This window comes from Canis lupus, chromosome 29 (genome assembly GCF_048164855.1).
Source record: "Canis lupus baileyi chromosome 29, mCanLup2.hap1, whole genome shotgun sequence".
NCBI lineage: Eukaryota > Metazoa > Chordata > Mammalia > Carnivora > Canidae > Canis > Canis lupus.
In genome coordinates, this window is record NC_132866.1 from 15,531,228 (window position 1) to 15,552,977 (window position 21,750).

At 34.3% G+C, this 21,750-nt stretch overlaps 1 protein-coding gene and 1 long non-coding RNA gene across 2 annotated transcripts in view; one reads left to right on the plus strand and one right to left on the minus strand.

The window, feature by feature from the left end:
• LOC140620830 (uncharacterized) overlaps positions 1 to 21,750 on the plus strand; it is a 144,340-nt gene that overhangs the window by 37,653 nt on the left and 84,937 nt on the right. The window contains exons 2-4 of the long non-coding RNA XR_012020555.1: positions 11,444 to 11,611; positions 18,748 to 18,862; positions 19,001 to 19,179. This is a non-coding gene — a long non-coding RNA (uncharacterized lncRNA). The remainder of the gene's footprint in view (positions 1 to 11,443; positions 11,612 to 18,747; positions 18,863 to 19,000; positions 19,180 to 21,750) is intronic.
• TRUB1 (TruB pseudouridine synthase family member 1) overlaps positions 4,154 to 21,750 on the minus strand; it is a 39,009-nt gene continuing 21,412 nt past the window's right edge. The window contains exons 5-8 of the mRNA XM_072805199.1: positions 11,897 to 11,969; positions 10,216 to 10,355; positions 7,998 to 8,054; positions 4,154 to 6,931 (exon numbers count right to left, since the gene is read on the minus strand). Coding sequence (XP_072661300.1) covers positions 6,672 to 6,931; positions 7,998 to 8,054; positions 10,216 to 10,355; positions 11,897 to 11,969 — 530 coding nt within the window. The 3' untranslated portion in view covers positions 4,154 to 6,671. The remainder of the gene's footprint in view (positions 6,932 to 7,997; positions 8,055 to 10,215; positions 10,356 to 11,896; positions 11,970 to 21,750) is intronic.

Sequence of the window (21,750 nt, forward strand, 5' to 3'; positions counted from 1 at the left end):
CTTTAAAATAACTTTAATATGTTAATGGACCTAGTGGAAAGGTAGACAGCATGCATGAACAGATAGGGAATTTCAAGAGAGGTAAAAACTGAAAAAAAAAAAAAGAATGAAATCAAAATGCTAGAATTAAAAATGTATTAGAGATGAAGAATTTCCTTAACAGGTGTATTGGTGCACTGGATTGAGGAAAAAGTCCGTGAACTTAAAAAGAGGTCACTAGAAATTACCCAAACCAAAATATAAATTTAAAAAAAGAGCAGAGCATCCAATATCTGTGTGCCAATATGAAATGTTGAATATCACAACAATTTGAGTCCCAGAAGAAAAAAAAGAGAGCATGGAGTAAAATAAATATTTGAAAAGATAATGGCTGAGAATTTTCTAACACTGATGAAAGAAAATAAACTGAAAATGCAAGAAATTCAGAGGCCTAAAGGGAAGATACAAAGAAAACCAGACCTTGACACATCAAACTGAGAAACACTAAAAATAAAACCCTGTAAGCAGCCAGAGAAAACACACAAGTCAGAAGATAATTAAATGACATCATTTAAGTGTTTATTGAAAAAAAGGTGAATATACCCAATTTATATACCCAGCAAAAATAGCTTTAAAAAATGCAGGTGAAATAAACATTTTTCAGACGAAACCTGAGAGAATTTATTCCTGTCAGACCTGTGCTAAAAGATATATTAGGGGATATCTGGGTGGCCCAACTCTTGATTTCAGCTCAGGTCATGATCTCAGGGTCCTCAGATCAAGCCCCACACTGGGCTCCACACTCAGTGGGGAGTCTGCTTGGGATTCTCACTCCTGCTCCCTCTGCCTCCACCCTGTTCACACACTCTTTCTCTCAATAAATAAATAAAATCTTTTAAAAATAAAAGCGCTATTAAAGGAAGTTATTCAGGGGGAAGAAGTATGATAGTAGAAATTTGGATCCACATAAGAAAAATGAAGAACACAAGGATATAGAGAAATATAAAGATACATTTTTTTACAATTTTTAATCTCTTAAAGATAGCTGTCGGTTTAAAGCAGGGGTCAGCAAGCTATAACATGAGGGTAAGTGTATTTTATTGGAACACAACCCCATCCATTCATTTATATGTACTGTCTATGGCTGTTCTCATGTTAGTGGCAAAAGTGAGTAGCTGCAAGAAAAACCATATACTGCCAACTCTAAAATATTTACTATCGAGTTTCTTACAGAAAAAGTTTGCTGAACCATGCTTTAAAGTGATAAAGTAAAAACAACAACAAAATCTCAATATATTATAAGGTTTATATTATTTGTTAAAGTAAGTTGTGTGAATAAAGCACAAAGATAGGAGGTAGGAAATGGAAATATACTATTATAAAGTTTCTACATAATATATGAGGTGGTACAATGAAGGTAATTTGTGATAAGTTGAAGATGTATATCATAAATCCTACCACAGACACTAAGACATTTTTGAAAGAGGTAGAACAAGCCAAAAATGAGACAGAATGAGTGAAATATAATGGAATTCTAAAAAAAAACAAAAAAAAACAAACACTCAAAGCTGAAAGCTCATCAAGTGCCCATTATTCACTAGAATCAATAAAGGGTGGTATATTTACACCATGGAATACTAAACAATAATGAGAATGAATGACTTATAACCATAGGCTACAAGATCCCAGAATCTCACAAATGTAATTTTGAGCAAAAGAGGCCAGGCATCGAAGAGTATATATTACACACTTCTATTTATATAAAGCACGAAGGCAAATTAATAATCTATGCTAGAAGTGGTTATCCCTGGTGGTAGGGTGAAGGTCAGTGGCTGATGACTGGAAGAGAACTTCAGGAGGCTTTTGCTAGACTAGTAATATCCTATTTCTTGATTTCGTTGCTGGTTACACATGTATTGTATATGCAATTTTCTGTATACATATTATCAGTGTAAGTGAAAAACCTCCACATGTTTAAACTATATTTAAATATATATGTAAACTAATATCTGATGAAAGAACAACACATGAGGGATTTTGGGGGGAAAAACGGTGATATTCTAGAAATTTTCTAAAAATACAATATTCATTAAAGTGAATATATAGGTAAACAGTAAACTAAAATGGCAGAAGGAATTCATTATCTGGAAAAGATTCAAAGCAAATCCCCTAGCTACAGCACAGAGGGATAGATAGAAAATATGAAAGAGTAAATTAGACACATAAAACAAAATGAGAATGTAAGACATAAATCTAATATGACAACTGGATGGAAGAGATGCAATACTCAAAGAGACAAAGAATGGGAATTTGATGAACAACATGAAAATTCAGGTTATTAGGAACGAGCTTCTGAACAGAAGAAACATACATTTGTTTTGTACTCAGAAGCTTCCTACTTTAGAGCTGGGAAAGTTCTTAGAGATAGACTAGTCTGCCCTTTGTTTCAAAGATAGGAAAACTGAGGCCCCCAAAATTGAAGTGATTTGCCTGGATGAAAAAGCTCATTAGCAGTAGAGACAGAAATGATCTTAATATGTTATATTTTAAGAGTCATGGATAAGACAAGCAAAATAGTCATTTCTGACTTTAGCTTCCCTGCTGGTATCACCACTTACTTACAGCAGCAATCTGAAATATTCCTGTTCATAGAATCTAACTCAAATTGAAAATATGAAGGCATTACTGATTCAAATGTCACATAATAAGTGTTTAACAAATGGTACTTAATGATTAGGCCAGACTAGGGCTGCCCACACATACTGTAAAGAAATAGTTTCAACACAAGTCTTCTACAGATTTGACTACAAGGCCATCATAATGATTTCAGTATATAAACTATCTATTATATACTTCTATTAAATTTTTAACATTTTAAAGTGCTTCGTGAATTACATTTTCTCTATTATATACATAATGACAGAAGGTAAATTACTTTCTTCCTTTGAAATAGAACAACTCACTATTTAAATGAACCTCTAACAGCCCACTGTCAGTCTAATGCAAATTTCAACCTGGTCAGGAGTATAAAATGTACTGAAGAACTGATATAAAGCACACTTTATTTTTTTTCAAAATAAATTATTTCTGATGATGGATTAGTAGCCTGTATTAATTCAAGTATTTAAGAATGAAAGATCTAGTCAGTATAGGAAAATGTATGTGAGGTTAAATAAAAAAAAGGAAAATGTGAGGTTAGCCCTTATTCAAATTTTATAATTTTGAATTAGTAGAGGGAAAGTCTATATTATTATTTTAATGCTGATGAATTTTAAAATCATAAGTAAAACAATCCTATGATCACCTTTGATGACTTTTAAGACAAAAATATTTTTCAGAAACTGGGGATCCCTGGGTGGCTCAGCGGTTTAGCACCTCTCTTCAGCCCAGGGTGTGATCCTGGAGTCCCACATTGGGTTCCCTGCAGGGAGCCTGCTCCTCCCTCTGCCTGTGTCTCTGCCTCTCCCTCTTTGTGTCTCTCATGAATAAATAAATAAAATCTTTAAAAAAAATTTTTTTCAGAAACATAAAAAATCTAAAGTGTAAAATTAAGTGATTTGGTATATTCCAAGTTGAAACATTTTCAGAAAGTTCTTCTTACAATCAAAACAGAACTTTATCATATCATTAAACTTTCGGCCTAGAACTACATAATGAAAAAAACAAAACAGTACTTAGATAATGGACTCTTGGAAGACAAAAAAATGTTTTATCAAGGAGTCTTGAACCTTTCAAGAGCATCTGTATCAGTTTTAGTTGTTTATGACAGGAATATTTTAAGGTTAAAAAATTTTAACCATTCATATTAATAAATCTGACAACTAGAAAAGAGGTACAGTTACTAAAATTAATTAGCAAATTTAGTTAGCAAAAAATGAAAATGAAATGAAAATTTAAAAGACGACAGGCCAGGAGTGCCTGGGTGGCTCAGTCGGTTAAGCATCTGCCTTCTGCTCAGGTCATGATCTCAGTCAGGGTCCTGGGATCAAGTCCTGCATCAGGCTCCCTGCTCAGCAGGGAGTCTGCTTCTCCCTCTCCCCCTGAGCCTCTCTCTGCTCATGCTCTATGTCTGTCTCTACTCTCAAATAAATAAATCAAATCTTTAAAAAAAGACAACAGGCCATGAAAATACTTCTACCAAGTATTTACTGCATAAATAACTCACACAAATGTATAAAGAAACCATTAAGACCATTTATTTCTATAAATGAACAAAGTATATGAAAAAGTCACACAAAAGCAAGAGCAGTCTTGAACCGTTATTCTTACTAAATTAGCAACAACATATAAAACCCCCACCCAAAGCTGTAAACTTTTAATGAGCTGATATACTGAAAGGGTGCCACTGTAAAATGTTATAACTCTGGGAAAACAATAAGGCAAACATATGAAGAGCCATAAAGCTGTTCTTGTTATTCCCCTTAATAATCCCATTCCCAGGAATTGATCTAAGAAAACTGAAAATAACGTAAGTGCTCAGCAATAGGGAAATGGCTCAAATAAACTGAACATGAAGTGATATGATTAAAATAATTACCAAAACTAAACAGAAATATAGTCTGATAATATGAAATGAAAACACAATTAGAAAATATAAATGCCTTAAGACTGTAACTAGGTAAACAAAAAAATGGGAAGACAGGAATACTATATTAAAGCTCTGAAGTCACTGCATCAGGAAGGTAAGGATTATGGGTAATTTTTCCACTTGGCAAAATTTCCTTCAGTGTTGTAAATATAAAAAAAGATAAAATCTCTATTATTTTCCGTTGGCAAATTATATATGTCAATTTTTAAGTGGAGAAATAGGGCACAGATGCCCCAGTTGTTCTCTAAAACTTGAATGTTCCTCTATTTGGACCTTAATTGGCAATGCATACAGACGTAACAAATGAGAAGCTGTGCTGCTCCAGCAGGCAGGGGCAGCCACTGCCACTCTGGTTGATACAAACTGCAGGGCATGATATGTGATTAAGTAAAATTGTAAACTCTCAACTTGTAACTGTGTGTTTGGTATTTTATATTACAGCATCAAGAGATCAAAGTCTTTCCCTTATAGTTTTGTGTGTCATAATTAGAATTAGTTTTAATATTCTCATTTAAATTATATCGTCAAGGCGCACCTGAGTGGTTTAGTCAAAGTATCTGACTCTCGACTTCAGCTCAGGTCTTGGTCTCAGGTTGTGAGTTCAAGCCCCATGTCAAGCTCCATGCAGGGCATGGAGCCTACTTTAAAAATAAAAAATATAAATAAATAAATAAATAGCCAATATGATGAAAATGATCTACTAAACCATGTAACTTTTTATACTTAATTTATATTAGATTAACTACAAATAAAATCACACTAGTTTACATATTTCAATTTTTGAGTTAGAGGTTGCAAACAAACAACTACTTTTACAAGAAATGCAATCCATAAAAACCTAGAAACTCCTAAATTATGAAATTTTAAACTATTCTTCTTTTAGAAAGTATACTTATTTGAATAAATGAAGCAGGATTCAGACATTTCTGAAGACTGGCCACATAATATATTGCTTTCCCGTAACAAAAATATGAAGCACTCCTTATATGTGAAATTTGTCATTTTGTAATGTGACTACATTTTCAGAATTATGTTAAAAAGGGACCTGGAACTTTCAGTAGGCTATTTGAATAAAAACATTTGAGAATAACGGTTTTAAAATATTTAGAGCATAAGTGATTAACTGGAAAATACAGGGTAGCTATTTCAATATCTATAAATATAATTTGAAACAGCAAACTAAAAACAAAAACCAAAAAAACCCCACAGTGTCATAGGGATTAATGCCCTGTAGAGATACAAATACTAAGAAATAGGGAAAAGAAATTCTAAATTAAAGATACATTCTTTAGCTTAATTTTTAAAAATTATGCTATTTAATAACTTGGTGCAGGGCGGTTGACTGTGTTGAGGAAATCATTAGGAAAAGATCACAGAGCTGCCAAAATATAAGCCACAGGCTGTCCTTTGCACTCATGGTAGAGGTCAATTTAATTAAATATTTAGTCTTCTATTTACATTCTGGTAGTGGTAGCAGCAATAATTTATTTACAAATATTTATTACAAAAGTTTATTGGTTTCTAAGATCTAAACAAACATAGCTATTACCAGGGTAGTACAGCCTTATCAAATAAATGTTCTTAATAATTGTAAACTTCAGAACATGAGTTAAATAATGGCCTTTCCAAACATAACGAACTTCAATACAAGAGCCACGAGGAAGCCAAAGTTAAGTCAATATAACACTAATTTACACTCACTCTCGTGACACCAAAGAAACATGTAACTTGTGTTTCTTTTTTCTCTGATTAGAAAATGTGTTCAACTTTTTCCAGGAAAAGACTTTGAAGAAAGATCAAAATCAGAAGGTCTGGTTTTCCTGAATCCAATCTAACAACATAATAACATCCTAAAAGAACATTCCATAGTAAGGCAAACAACTGAACAACTAACTGCAAGGCTATTTATAATGTAGAGCAGATAAATTGTACACCATAAAAACTGTAAATGATGAACGTTTTTCTTCACACACACACACACACACACACACACACACACAATCATGCGGAAAAAAAAATAGTGGTTGTCTTTTGCACGTAGCTTGTCATTCTGTACACAGGATTCAAATGTCAACCAAGAAATGATGACAATCCCAAACCAATCTTAATATGTCTTAATGACATCATCTTCTCCCTTTGTCTCACTGAGCGTTATATATTCACAGCTCAAAACTTGTTCATTAGATTCCTCAGGTTTTGATTTTTTAAGTGCCAATTCTGCTGGGAGAAGAGATGAGCAATGTTCCAGAGACTGTGCAATGTCATCAATCGTCCATTTGTCTTCAGGCAGAGCGTGCTCTTCTAGTGTAAATGGTCCCTGTTTGGTTCGGGTCAGCTCTAGGACATTGGCACAGGAAGAGAGTTCTAGAACAACAAAAATCCACAGGGCAAATCATTCAGGATTTTTTTTTTTTTTAATTTTTTTTTTTATTTATTTATGATAGGCACACAGTGAGCGAGAGAGAGGCAGAGACACAGGCAGAGGGAGAAGCAGGCTCCATGCACTGGGAGCCTGACGTGGGATTCGATCCCGGGTCTCCAGGATCGCGCCCTGGGCCAAAGGCAGGCGCCAAACCGCTGCGCCACCCAGGGATCCCTCATTCAGGATTTCATAGTCATAATCATATTCAAATGACAGACGATCTTGATTTAAACCTCTCAAAACCACCCCAAATGTAAAACTGTAATAATCTAATCTAAGAACCAAAGCAAACAATAAAATAAAATAAAATAAAATAAAATAAAATAAAATAAAATAAAATAAAATAAAATAAAATAAAATAAAATAAAATAAAATAAAATAAAATAAGAACCAAGAGCTTTGAGATTAAGAAATGATCAAGTAGCAAAATCATATTTAGCAACTCACCTTGTAAACTGCTTTAAAGTCTACAAGGAACTGGCAGATACTTTTCTCATTTAACCATGAAGCAAGCCCATAAGGTAACTATTACTCTCCTCTGCAGATGAGGTAATCTGACTTGTCCAGTGCCACAGCTGCCAGCAAATGGCAGAGCCGGAACTGTAACTTTCTAGCTGTTTATAAGACTGTGGCTTCCAGTTAAATTTTTTTTTTTACTTATATCAATGAAAGTAACTTTGAAAAGGATGAGTCTTTTTATCTTATCCCTTTTTTTTGTGTTAAAATATTTTAATCTGAAATAATGTTTGTTGGTTCTTACACTGATTATTCCCATCATCATTTCCTGCTCCTCTTTTTCTCTTTCTCTCCTGTTCTAAGCATTTCATGGCAGCTGCTGATGCTGATAATTGTATGCCATAAACCTTCAATGCTTCTGAAGCTGAAGGCAGCAAGAGTACAGTTCCCTAAGGCCAGCACTCAGACATATGAAAAATAGAAATTCCCTCTTCCCATCAAAAAGGAATATTACTCTCTAAATGATAATTCATAATTCATCTTTATGCTTACCTTTACCAATGTCACTGACCAAGCTTCTGATATAAAAACCTCCTCCACATTCAACATCTGGAATGTTAACAGTGACATGGTAAATTGCTAACCTCCTATGAAATCCACTTTACATAGAAATGATGCCCCTAAACAAATGTAAAAATGCACTATGCAAACAATCGAGTGATAAAATATTTATGCACTAAAACATAAATTATTCATCCAATAGCATATGTGTTTGTGAGATTGAAAAGTCAGAGTGTGGAGAAAGCAAACAGCAGAAACTCATGAACACATTTTAAATTAACTGGCAAGTCACACCAACATTAATACTTCAGCCTTGTTCATTTAATAGGTTTTAAATAGTTAGAAATCTCAGCTTTGCTATTATGAGCTGTACATTTAAAAAAATATTTTCAGATTTGTACACTTTGTTCACTTAATTAGGTTTAAATAGTTGGACACCTCAGCTTTGCTATCAAGAGTTGTAGATTTTTAAGATATTTTCAGATTTACACACTCAAAAAATACATCAAACAAAAACCCCTTATCATAAGGGACAGTAATTATGTTTGGGAAAATACAGTAAATGGAGAGTTCAGTCTATTTGTACATTCTCTTAGAAATATTCCTAAAGAAATCACAAAATAACTAAAATTACACAATGTTGCAGACTGAATGCAGATCTAAACATCTTAACACAGTATATTACCGTTTATTGGTTAAGAGCAAGGCTCTGGACTATTTTCATTCATCCACAAGATATCCTGAATTTCCAAACAAAGGGACTACACTCCTGCTGCTTACAGTCTTATCATACAAATAAAGCCACTTGAAGGAATTAACCAAAACTCACAACCTGGGGATTTTAATTCTTTTTTTTCCCCATCAGCTCAAGGTTGGGGGCCACTGCTGAGATAAAATATGAGCACTAGGATCAAAGCAGGAATGTAAACATTCTTGGACTATATTTGACTTTAGTGAAAAGACAACTCTTTTGGCCTATTACAACCTCCAGTGAACAAAATAAGTATTTACAATTTATTGCTGGAAACTGGAAAAACTCCAGTTTCTCTTTCACAGGTAATATCTACTGCACCAACCTAGCTGCTGCATTTTCATGAAATGAAGCATTTTTAGTATGTTTTTCCTCATTATTTGTCAAATGGCTTAGAATCAGGACACTAAAGGAAAGAAATGACTTTGTTTTTTAACTGTACAAAAACCACATCCTTTAGGAACTTTACATCCATTTGTTAGTATGTCAAAGCAACAGAAGTTAGGGGAAAAAAGTTTTATGAAATTATTTCTAAAGGGAATCCTATTTAGTAGGCACTGTGAAATTAAGAGCAGATCAGTTTAAAGAAGCCTGAGATTCTAAAAGAGGTACAGCTTTTGATTCTTCATAGCTTATATATGATCATGACTTCAACTACTATTTTCTGCAACTAGGAGATCATAAAATTTCCAAACAATAGAAACAAACCTTTTGGTTTTTAAATTTATTTCAAATATAGATTTATAGATAAATTCAAATTGATAACCTGAATTAAAATTTACCACACGTCCAAGAATACATTTCTGTCTTACCCATTATTTCCATATTGTCAGGATCTTTAGCAGTAACTTGCAGGTAACAAAGAAGGGGGAGAAATAATCACTCTACTCTTAGGAGTTTCTTATCCAAAAACTAAAAATGCTCTATTTTAAAAGGACAAATTAAATTTTAAAACCAAATGTAAACTACCAGGTATTAGCCAAAATGAGGGAATAAGCATCCATAAGATAATAAAACACAAAATGTAAAATTTTGACAGTATATACCCCTCACTCTTTGCCATTAGAGACCGAAAGTATTTACCTCCAACTTTATAATATGATATATATATATATTTTAAGATTTTATTTATTTATAATATGATATATTAAAAATTCAGCCTATTTAGAAAAGCATTTCTGAACTTCCATGTAGCTATCAGTATTTTCATTAAATGTGTTATCAAAAAAACAAATGTGTTATCAAAAAGGTATTATTAAACCCTAACCTTACTTAAATTCAAACGTTAAAAATCTCCAATATACTAGGAATCCATTAAAACAATAAACCCTAACTTTACTTAAATTCAAATGTTAAAAATCCTCAACATACTAGGAATCCATTAAAATACACAAAAGTAGCCAAATGCAGAATAAAAGTACATGTAACTACAAATGATTTCAAAGTATTCCACCTTACCTAATGTGAAAAATGGTGGCTGGAATTTTTGAAGGGAGAGACTGTATACGGTAACAGGCCTGGCAGGTTTTGCTTCTACTACTTCGCCTCTCTTCATCAAGGTTGAAAGTCTCTGTCCATCTTTCTTTAATGCAGAATAGCTTGCAAGATAAGGGAGGGAGAGAAGGAATGAAGGAGCAAGAAAAGATTAAGAAAGAATGAGAGAGATTAACTCCAGATTACGGGATGGAAAGAAAGGAGGACCAGCAGCTCTTAAATTGAATCTTTCTAAAATACAAACTATTTTTTTCTTTCTAATCAACTCCTTAACAGTGCCAGGGATGGAGTTCCTAAATACTTTTAAAGCTAAAGCTCAATCTGCTACCCAATGAACAATATTGTCAATTTTACACTTTAACCTTCTCTCTGGAGATGGTCTCTTCATATGTTCACTGGTCCTGGTTCTGGGTTAAGGGCACAAGGCAAAAAAAAATAAAAAAAAAAAAAAAAAAAAAAAAAAAAGGCACAAGGCCTCTGGTCACAATGGTCTCAGCTATATTTCCCTGAAACAACTTTCATTACAATAATAATCATTTTCACATAAAAGTTACCAAAATATTTCTAAAATGCAAATAAGCAAATAATCTACTTAACAGATCTTAGCTTTGTGTGATAAGATTTTTAGACCACAAAATCCTTGGAATAATCAACAGAAGAAATTTCTAAAACTGCTCTTATAGATATAAATGTTTAAGCTATTTTAACAATAATGATCGAAAAAATAACATTTACTCATATTCTGCAAAATTTTTTGACTTTCATTTGAGGCAAAACTTTGAAGACATATTTCTCTTTACATATTCCAGTGTTCTTGAAAAAAATAAAGATTTTATAGTAAAACATAAATACTAAATTCTAGGGACACCTGGGTGGCTCATGAGTTAAGTATCTGACTCCTGATCTCAGCTCAGGTCTTGATCTCAGGGTCGTGAATTCAAGCCCCACACTAGGCCCTACGCTGGGCGTGGGGCCTTCTTAAAAAAAAAAAAAAAAAATTTAAGAAATAATTACTCAATTCTAAAAGAACATCAGTAACTTCTCCTAACATCTTATAACAATTCAGCGATTTTTTAAAAATAAAAAGCAAGCTACTTGAAATGGGGATGTGCACAAAAAATATGGTTCAGTGGTACTCAATATTCTAATACTTTTAATAAATTCTAACTCTCATCTGTTTCATTTGTTCCAGAGAATTGTGAAGCATAAGACTCCTGGCCTAAAAAAATGGTCCTCACACCTAAAGAAAAGTACCAACTGGACTATAAATCACAGCTCCGATACCAGTACTAGACTGGACTGGTTCCTTCACAGCAATTCCAGGAAAACTGACATTTCTGCATTCCAGAACTGCCCTGAGGTATACACACAGAATCAAAAAAACCAATAAACACTGGAATAGCATAGATGTCAGGCTGTGGCAACATCCAGGGACAGAGAAAACCACATTCCACTACCTCAGAGAGTGCTGAAGTTCTGCAACCTGTCTAAATAAGGCTCACCTTGACTTGATCGTATGTTGTCAGATTAAAACATGACTCACTATACAGAAAATGAAGCCCTCTTTTTTTCTCATTAAAGTGATGTTAATAAACACTAAAAAATAAAAATTAAACATTTATTCAAATTCAATAATTGAACTTACAGGGGAGGTACCTGCATTATATTCCCAGTAAATTTCTGTAGAATGCCTTCAATATCTTCTTGTGTTATTTTATCTGTCAAAAATGAATAAAAAATATAATACTAAACCAATCAGAAGTATACGTGCTATTTTCACAGCATTAAAGGGGAAATTTTAAGAATTTTCTAACAAAATATATTTGTAGGCCAAATTCTCCCTTATCGCGGTGAATAAAATACACATTACTGGGATAAAAGGGGGAGAAAGTCTTATATTTTGTAATATTAAGACTAAATTTCTTTTTGCTTCAATTTTTTTCTCTAAATTTTCTCCAAAACTGGTCCAGTCATCTTATACACACTTAATTGGTTCTTACTATAGCCTTTAGAAGACCTGAGAAAAATGTTGCATTAGCTACAGAAATGGTACTGTAGTATTCAAAAATGAGGCAATCAGAAAATAGAGAAATACAGATAGATAAGTTCTTTTTTTAAAGTATAATTGGTATACAATGTTATTATTAGCTTCAGGTGTACAACATAATGATTTGACAATATATATTACCTAGTGCTCACCAGATAAGTGGTGATGGGCAAAATAAGTAAGTGAGATTAAGAGGTACAAGCTTCTAGTTGTAAAATAAGTAAATTATGAGAATGAAAAGTACAGCATAGAGAATATAGTCAAAAATACTGCAGTAACTTTGTATGATGATAGATGGTAAACACTGAATATGTTATCCACGTGAAACTAATATAACACTGAATGCCAACTATTTTTTAATTAAAAAATAAATCAATTAGGGACACCTGGGTAGCTCAGTGGTTGAGTGTCTGCCTTTGGCTCAGGTCATGATCCCGGGGTCCTAGGATCGAGTCCTGAATCAGGCTCCTGGAAGGGAGCCTCCTTCTCCCTCTGCCTATGTCTCTGCCTCTTTCTCTGTGTCTCTCATGAATAATTAAGTAAAACTTTAAAAGAATAAGTAAATAAAAATATATCAATTAAAAATTTTTTTAATTAAAAAAATTTTTTTAATTTTTTTTTAAAAAAGAAAGTGGTGCCTGGTTGGCTCAGTTGGTGGAGCATGTGACTATTGATCTTGGGGCTGTGAGGTCAAGCCCCACCTTGGGGGGTGTACAGACTACTTAAAAATAAAATCTTTAAAAAAAGAAAAGCATCCATAAACTGTCTTAAGTTTCTCCAGGCATCAAATACTGTAAACAACTTAATGCAGTTATCAAAGACTATTAAGTATTGGCCATATTAAAAACTCACCTGCTAGATTTCAAAACTGTTCTGTGGTATGGCATAAAACTGACATTCACATTCAATTCTGTCCCCAGGTAAAGTATTTATTTGTCTCCTTCCCTCCCTTCACTGCTCTTAGAATTTTTCTGTTCTTTTAAACAAACACTGTCAGGAGTCTGACTTTAAAAAATAAGCCAGGGCAGCCCGTGTGGCTCAGTGGTTTAGCGCCGCCTTTCAGCACAGGGCCTGATCTCGGAGATCTGGGATCGAGTCCCATGTCGGGCTCGCTGCATGGAGCCTGATTCTCCCTCTGCCTGTGTCTCTGCCTCTCTTTCTCTCTGCCTGTCTCTCATGAATAAATAAGATCTTAAAAAAAAAAAAAAAAAAGCCAGTGCAAGAAAAGATAGTGGAAGGATACCATGATTACTAAGCATTTTTTAAAGAATGATTTGAGAAGATTTGAATGAAGACATAAAGCTTTCAGTGTCTGTTAGTCTTATTTCCAGCTTTTGATACTCTTTCCAGTAGATTAACTATATTATTAAGTATAAATATTATTACTATAATATTACAACATAGTTCTAAAATTTTAACACATTAAAACTAGACACACTGAAATTCAGTATTTGGGGTTTTCATATTTATATATGACTATATATATTTCATATTCAATAATTACAAAAATATCATATACTTCTTTAGGTCTCACAGTGGAAATTCTAGTGCTTCTTTTTCACTTAGAAGGAAATTTATTTAAACTTTTTATTCTAATACATACATGCTACATTTGATTTTATTAAAAAATATTAAAACAAAAACTAATGTGCTTTGAATTATCATTGTAACACCAGAATAGAAATTAAAGGATAACATGGAATACTGTATTCAGATTTCAGTATCAACACAGCAAGATAGTCTTAACCTCAGTGTGACCTGGATCCTCAAGTTAAACACAAACGAAAGACCAGAACCTACTAGACTCAAAGAGCTACAAGAACTAAAGAGATTTCCTCTAACACCTAGCGGTCCATAAAGACAGATCTCAGATGGGTATTCTCTTCATACTGCTTTTTAAACAGATGCAGCTCATGACAGATATGATGAGGATTTTTCCATGAAAAATTTTCATTCTGTTGAAACATGTTAAAACAATTACTGGTGGCACTTTAGTGATGCAAAACTTCCAAATTTAGACAGCCAATGCCACCTCCTTCCTGACTACTGCTAAAGAAATGCCATTGCTGAGAATACTACAATACTTCATAACTTAGCAATACATTTTCGAAATAAATATCTACCTCTGCCAATGTCTCTTTTTCTGACTTAACGTCTCAGGCATTTCTGGTTTGTGCTGTTCATTCTGCAACTAATCATACACAATTTTTTAACTGATACCTACTATATATATGCAGGTATTATCTCACCAATGAAACTCCAACGTCCTAAAAGGCAAAAGCAGCTTTTCTTCTTATATAATGTACACAATTACAGAGACACTCAAGATATTCTTGCTGAATTAGCTGAGGAATAATAGAATCTCAAGGTCAAAGGGCATTTAAAAGTCACCTAGGCCAATCATTCATCTGATGTTGAATTACTGGACAGAAAGCCTACGCAGCAAGTTTTTTCTTTTTTAAGATTTTATTTATTGATTGATGAGAGACAGAGACATAGGCAGAGGGAGAAGCAGGCTCCCTTCCAGGAATCTGATGCAGGACTCGATCCCAGGACCCTGGGATCACGACCTGAGCAGACACTCAAATACTGAGCCACCCAGGCGTTCCTGTAGCAAGTTGTTTTATGATAAAAATGAATGTAATATTTTAGAATGAAACAGGATTATTTTTTATCATATGATTATTATATTCACTACATGAGTATGTAGTGAAGCATGCTGGCTTATCTCTAAAATATGATATTAGTCCAATCCAAATAATAATCAATAATAATAATAAAGACTCTAGGCGAGCCTGGGTGGCACAGCTGAGAAAGCATCTGACTCTTGGTTTCCACTCAGGTCATGATCTCACAGTTGTGAGACAAAGCCCCATGTTGGGCTCTATGCCCCAGGGTGAGTCTGCTTGAGATTTTCTCTCTCTGTCTGGCCCTCCCCGACTTGTGCATACTCTTTTTCAGTAAGTGAATGTCTCTCTTAAAAAAAAAAAAAAAAAAGACTATCTCCAAAGGATTTACAAAGAAATGAGAAAATCTCTAAAGCAATTACATCCAATAACTATCTAAAAGACATACATTTGGTAAAAGAAGATGGGTATGATAAAAGTGTCACAGGACTTGGGTATTATTCTTTGTTTAGGAACTAATAAATCATCAATGTGGCAGTATTCATTTGAAATTAATTTTAAAAAGTCATTCTCACAATAATGTAATATATGCAAGATCATGTCACACATTATTATTTGCTTAATATTTGTTGACTCTACTTACATCACGATAGCTGGTATTTAACTGAACTGTATGGTTAAAAGCAATATTCCACCAGGGCAGAGTAACCGTTCCTGGACAAGCTCTACCCCTAAAAGCAGCTTTTCAATTGAAAAAAATATATAGTGCAGAACTGTTTTCGAACATTTAGACAACAGATAGCAAAGACTGTAATCTCTGAAAGAAGGGAAAGAAACAGGTAAGCCTTTCTGAGGATCATTTGCTTCATTCAGAAATGCTTTCTGGACCATGGTACAAGGAGGAAAATCCCAAAAGAGCACTGTGATCTTGCCAGAATCAGGAGATAGATAAAAGATAAAGATGAGCAAGAGAGGAGAAAGGATAGCAAATGGAAAACTGCCAGAGACCACCCAGTCTCCATGCAGAGACCGCTCCCTCTCCCTTAGACCAATCCCTTTTGCTATGTTTCTGGAGTGTACTTCCCCTTTGCTAAATAAAATCTTTGGTGCTTTAATTCTCCATCAAGTCCCTCAACTGAATTTTTTCCTTCAAGAAGACAGGAACCAAGAAACTTTACAGTCCATCAACTAGTAACAATCTCATTGATAAAAATATCAGAAATTGGGGAAGCAGCAGGTGGAATTTGAGAGAAACACACAGAGAAAGAGATGTCTTAGAGGGGTCCACTTGAGACTGGCTAAATTCCACACTGCATATAATACAGTGAGTTGCCACATAGTTAACCAAAGAACTACGACTAAAGGTCTTACAAGGTGGGAAGATGTGTGAATTCCAACCATCAGCATGAAGAAAGTTGGCTGAATACCCAGGGTATTTGACAGAGACCCCAAAAAGCCACATCTGAGGAGTAGGGCTAATGGAGACCTGGAAAAATATCTACTTTAGATCCCCCCTCACAAGGAATCTACACAAAAGTGACTTGAATTAGTGAGTTTAGCAAGGCTAAAAGACATAAAACCAATATTTAAAAATTAACTCCATTTTTCTATATTAAGAATGAATGATCAGAAACAGACATTTTTAAAATTCAATTTATAATAGCATCAAAAAATATGAAGGACTTAGGGATTTCATATACAAACCAAGTGAAAGATCTACATACTGAAAACTATAAAAATATGTTTGATATTATTTCAAAACAAAAAGATCATAAAGGAATAGTATAAACAACTTTACACTAGTAAGTTTGAAAATTTAGATGAAATGAACAAATTCTTAGGGTAAAAATTATCTAGAATGACACAAGAAGAGATATTGTATGATATTTAATAGAGAAAGCCATGATTAAAAACCGTCCTAACAAAGAAAACTCCAGATGTCAGATGTCCACCAGTAAAAATTCTACCAAACATTAGAAGAAGAAAGAAATTCTAGAGGAAAAAAGAAAAAAGAAAGCGAACACTTCCCAACCCATTTTATGAGGTCAGCATAACTCTGATATTAAAACCAGTCAAGGGGGATCCCTGGGTGGCACAGCGGTTTAGCCCCTGCCTTTGGCCCAGGGCGCGATCCTGGAGACCCGGGATCGAATCCCACGTCGGGCTCCCGGTGCATGGAGCCTGCTTCTGTCTCTGCTTCTCTCTCTCTCTCTCTCTCTCTCTCTGTGACTATCATAAATAAATAAAAATTAAAAAAAAAATTTAAAAAAAAAAACCAGTCAAGGACATTAACAGGAAGGAAAAATAGAAGGTAATCTCAGAAACAAAGATGCAAAAATCCTAAACCAAATACTGGCAAACTAAATTCAACAATTTATGTAAAGGATAACATATTATCATCAATTTGGGCTTACTTTAGAAATGTAAGGTTAGTTTATTTGAATAAGGAGAAAAATCAACAGATATTAGGAAAGTATTCAATGAAATTCAATGTCTGCTCATGATTTAAGACAATACAACAGTTTTTTAACTGGGAACCAAAAGAATTGGACTAATCACAAAGGAAAAGATTTGATAAAGTAAACTAAATTAAAACTAAAACCTTCAGGTTGCGTGAGTGGCTCAGCAGTTGAGCATCTGCCTTCGGCTCAGGGCGTGATCTTGAGGTCCTGGGATTGAGTCCCACAAGGGGCTCCCTGCAGGGAACCTGCTTCTCCCTCTGCCTATGTCTCTGCCTCTCTATGTCTCTCATGAATAAATAAGTAAAAAAACCTTTAAATAAAAAAATAAAGACATAAAACTAAAACTTTCTTTTTTCTAAGATAAAATTAAGAGAGATAAAAGATAAGCCACAGAATAGAATAAAATATACATAAGACATACAACAAAAGAGCATCCATTGTATACAAAGATCTCATACAAATCATTGTTGTTGTTTTTTTTTTATTTTATTTATTTATTCATGAGACACACAGAGAGAGGCAGAGACCTAGGCAGAGGAAGAAGCAGGCTCCATGCCGGGAACCCGACGTGGGACTCGATCCTGGGTCTCCAAGATCACACCCTGAGCCGAAGGCGGCGCTAAACCGCTGAGCCACCCGGACTGCCCCAAATCATTTTTTTTTAAAAGGTGACTCAATACAGAAAGAAAAACAAAAACAAAAGCAAAAAGAATGGGCAAGAGACCTGGACAATACACAAAAGAATATGGCTAAGAAGCCAAAACACATATGATTAAGTGCTAAATCTCATTAATAATCAAATGAAATCATAATAAAATACCACTACACACTTAACAGAACGGCCAACATTAAAAACACTGTTAATACCATGTGTTGTCCAAGTCAGTGGAACTCATTTACTGTTGGTGAAAATGCAAAGTTATACAACTGCTTTGAAAACTGTTGACTATTTTCCATACAATAGGATTACCCCATTACTCAGCAATTCTACCTGGGGGTATATCCAAAAGAAATGAGTACATGTGTCTATCAAAATACAGGTACAAAATACACATAGCAGCTTTCTTCATAAAGCCTCAAACTGGGGTCAAATGTGTATCAACAGAAGAATACTATATATGGATTAGGGCTTGAAAGGTATCTCTAGGAATCTTCTATTTCTTGACATGACTGGTAGTTGCAGGGAGGTTTGCTTTGCGATAGTTCACTGAGCCATAAATTTAAGTTTCATTCACTTTTTATTTTTGTAATACTTTATAATAAAAAGGTTTAAATACAAACAAAAGGCACCATAAGATGACTGATCCCCAGCTTCACAGCAGCCCTACTAAAAAGTGTGCTCTATTTGTTTAAATCACAGTTCGAGACCCAATTCAACTTGTCAGCTTCCTCCAGGAAGTGTATGCAGCCAAAGCACAGACCAAAGAGGAGCCACTCCCACTAGATATTAGCTACATCCCTTCGAGAAGACCTTGGTAAGTTCCTATCTTGGGATCAGGAGGTTTGCAGTGTTTAGAACAGAGGATAAGCATAAGATACTTTTTTTTCCCACATTTTTTTGCCTTCCAGTAGAAAAGCCACAAAAGAGACTGAAAAACCTATTCTTATTGCAGAAGCAGTCAGGCCTTCCCAGAAGCTTGGCCCACATCTAAGAGCCTGGGAAGCCATGGCCTTCGTATCCTGAGCTCAGTGAAGAGCAGATGAGCACAATGAAGCCAAGTGTTCACAGAAATCCAAGCAACTGTGCCTGAGACTTCAGACCTAGATGTGGATGAGAAAAGAGCAGCAGAAGGTAGGAAGATGCTTTGCCTTTTGTATGACTTAGTTGCAGTCATCTTTGCCATATTTCTATTGCCTGCCTTATTTATTCACACACTATACTTTATTCTATGTGCCACATATTGTCCTAGACACCAAGAATATACTTAGGACTGAAAGAGACATGGTCTTGCCCCATAGCTTGGGGATTAACATGCGAATGTGTATTTATAAAAGGTGAAAAGTTTCTTAGGGATAAAGGAGGGTGACGTGAAAGAGAATAAAAGGAAGGGTCCTTTAAATATGGTTTGAGCTTTGAGTCTCCTGAGCCAGACTCATTTTTTTATTCTTCTGAGCTTTCAGGTATCTGAAACAATGGCTAAAAATAGTGTTTGTCTAGATAGAACAAAAATGACGTAAGAGCATTCATTTACCATTTACTGCATCCTGTCTTAGTCACCATACCCATATGTCAGTTATCCTCAACAGGTCAATTAAGAACTGCATTTTTTTATTGTTACCACTAGTGACCAGGTGGGGTGGCAACACTAGCAGCATTTCATAGTTGAGGACCAGAAATGCTGGGTGTCCTACAATTTGAAGGATGGGATAGCACGATGAAGTGTTCTGTGTGCTACATAACTTCTGGATGTCTGCCAGATATTCTTGTGGGTTTATAATCCCCTGAGTCCAGAATCTAAGTCCATTTTCCATTTAAACACAAAGTATTTTTTGTGCTGTTTTCCATATACTGAATTTTCTAATACTGCATCACCAATACAACGTACCTGCATCAGTCTGCCTTTGTACTTATGGCATTCACATTTTTAAGTGTCAACATCTAACTACTAAGTTATGACTTTTAGTGCAGTAATAGTCATGCATTTACATAGCAACACACTTATTTCATTATAAAATCCTTAATTTGTTCCTTATATTGTTTATTGTATTTTAGTGACTTTTTCCCTAATGTGTAGGTAGAAGAGAGTATCTCTGAATTTTAGTTCAAGACAGTGAAGAAGCATTGTAAAATACTGATTAGAGGTCTCGGTATTGGGTCTTAGAGAGTTGAGAATATAGGTCCTAGTTTTCCATTAGACAGAAGCTCCTTAAGGATACAGGTTAGGTCTCATACTTATTAATCTTCCCCTTGGTACCTGCTATAGCAGTTGAAATCAATGACCAACATTTGTTAATTTACTAAAATTACATAGAAAACTCATGTTAATAAGCAAAATTCTCTGAGCTTTTATTTTTTGGAACTACAAACACTATTCAATAAACAATAAGGAGGTCTCCCTTCCCGTTCTGAAGAAAGTTACTTGGTTTCTCCATGACTTATTTCAACATATAATACGATGATTTTAATAAACTAAGTTTTCTTTAAAGTAAGGTTACAAATTGCACAATACAGAATTTTTTAAAATTCCAAAATGCCTATTAAGAGCAGGAAGGAAGGGAATGTTTAAATATAGGTGACTCCTGAACAAAGGGATTAAGGGGCACAGAACCCCCATAAAGTAAAAAATCCATGTGTAACTTTTGACTCCCGCCAAAACTTAAATACTAATAGCCTGCTGTTGACTAAAAGCCTTGCCAAGAACATAAACAGATGATTAACATGTATTTTGTATATTATATATATATATTATACTTTATTCTAATAGTAAAGTAAGCTAGAAAAAAGATGTTACTAAGAAAATCATAAGGAAAGGGCACCTGGGTGGCTCATTCAGTTAAGTGACTGACTCTTGATTTCACCTCAGGCCATGATCTCAGGGTCATGAGATTGAGCCCTGCATGGAGCTCTACACTCAGCTTGGAGTCTGCTTGAGATTCTCTCTCTCCTTCTGCCCCTCCCCCTGCCTACAAGCACACACTCTCTAAATAAATAAAATCTTAAAAAAAAATCATAAGGAAAACACATTTACATTTTTAATACCATACTGTATTTGTTTTAAAAATTCATGCATAAGTGGACCCACACAAGAAAAATTTGTGCTATTCATGGGTCAACTGTATTTTCATCACCTTGGTCTTCTTCTAGTATCCCTACTCAGTAAATTATCATCACATAACCAACTTTAAAACCTAGAAACCTAGATCTTGGTTGACAATGTCCTCTCCCTCACTACTTTATCGTATCAAGAAGTCTTACCAATTTTACTTCCTCACTATTCTTCTAATTCTATAGGTACTGACATATACTTTAGTATTTCTGGAAATCTCTGACATCCTCCAATTGTCCTATGCCTTTCTAATCTCTCAAAAGCTTTTTATTGAAAATTATGGTTGGGTTACTATTAAGTGAGGGTCTGCTATTATTCCTAATAATAATAATTCAAAGCTAATTTAATATCTATTTTTTAACACCATAAATCAGTGATTTATCTTTTGATTATATTGCTTGATTAATCAATTAAGACACACTAAGTTACATATAAATGTTAACAAGACAAGTGAAGCTACTATGACCAAGGAGAAGACTGGTCTTAGTACTAGGGCAATATGGAATATATATTAAGGACACTCAACACAAAAACTTAGGAAAGCCAGATGTTGGGCTGGCTAAATAAAAAGAGGTAACATTAAACATAGGCCAAAA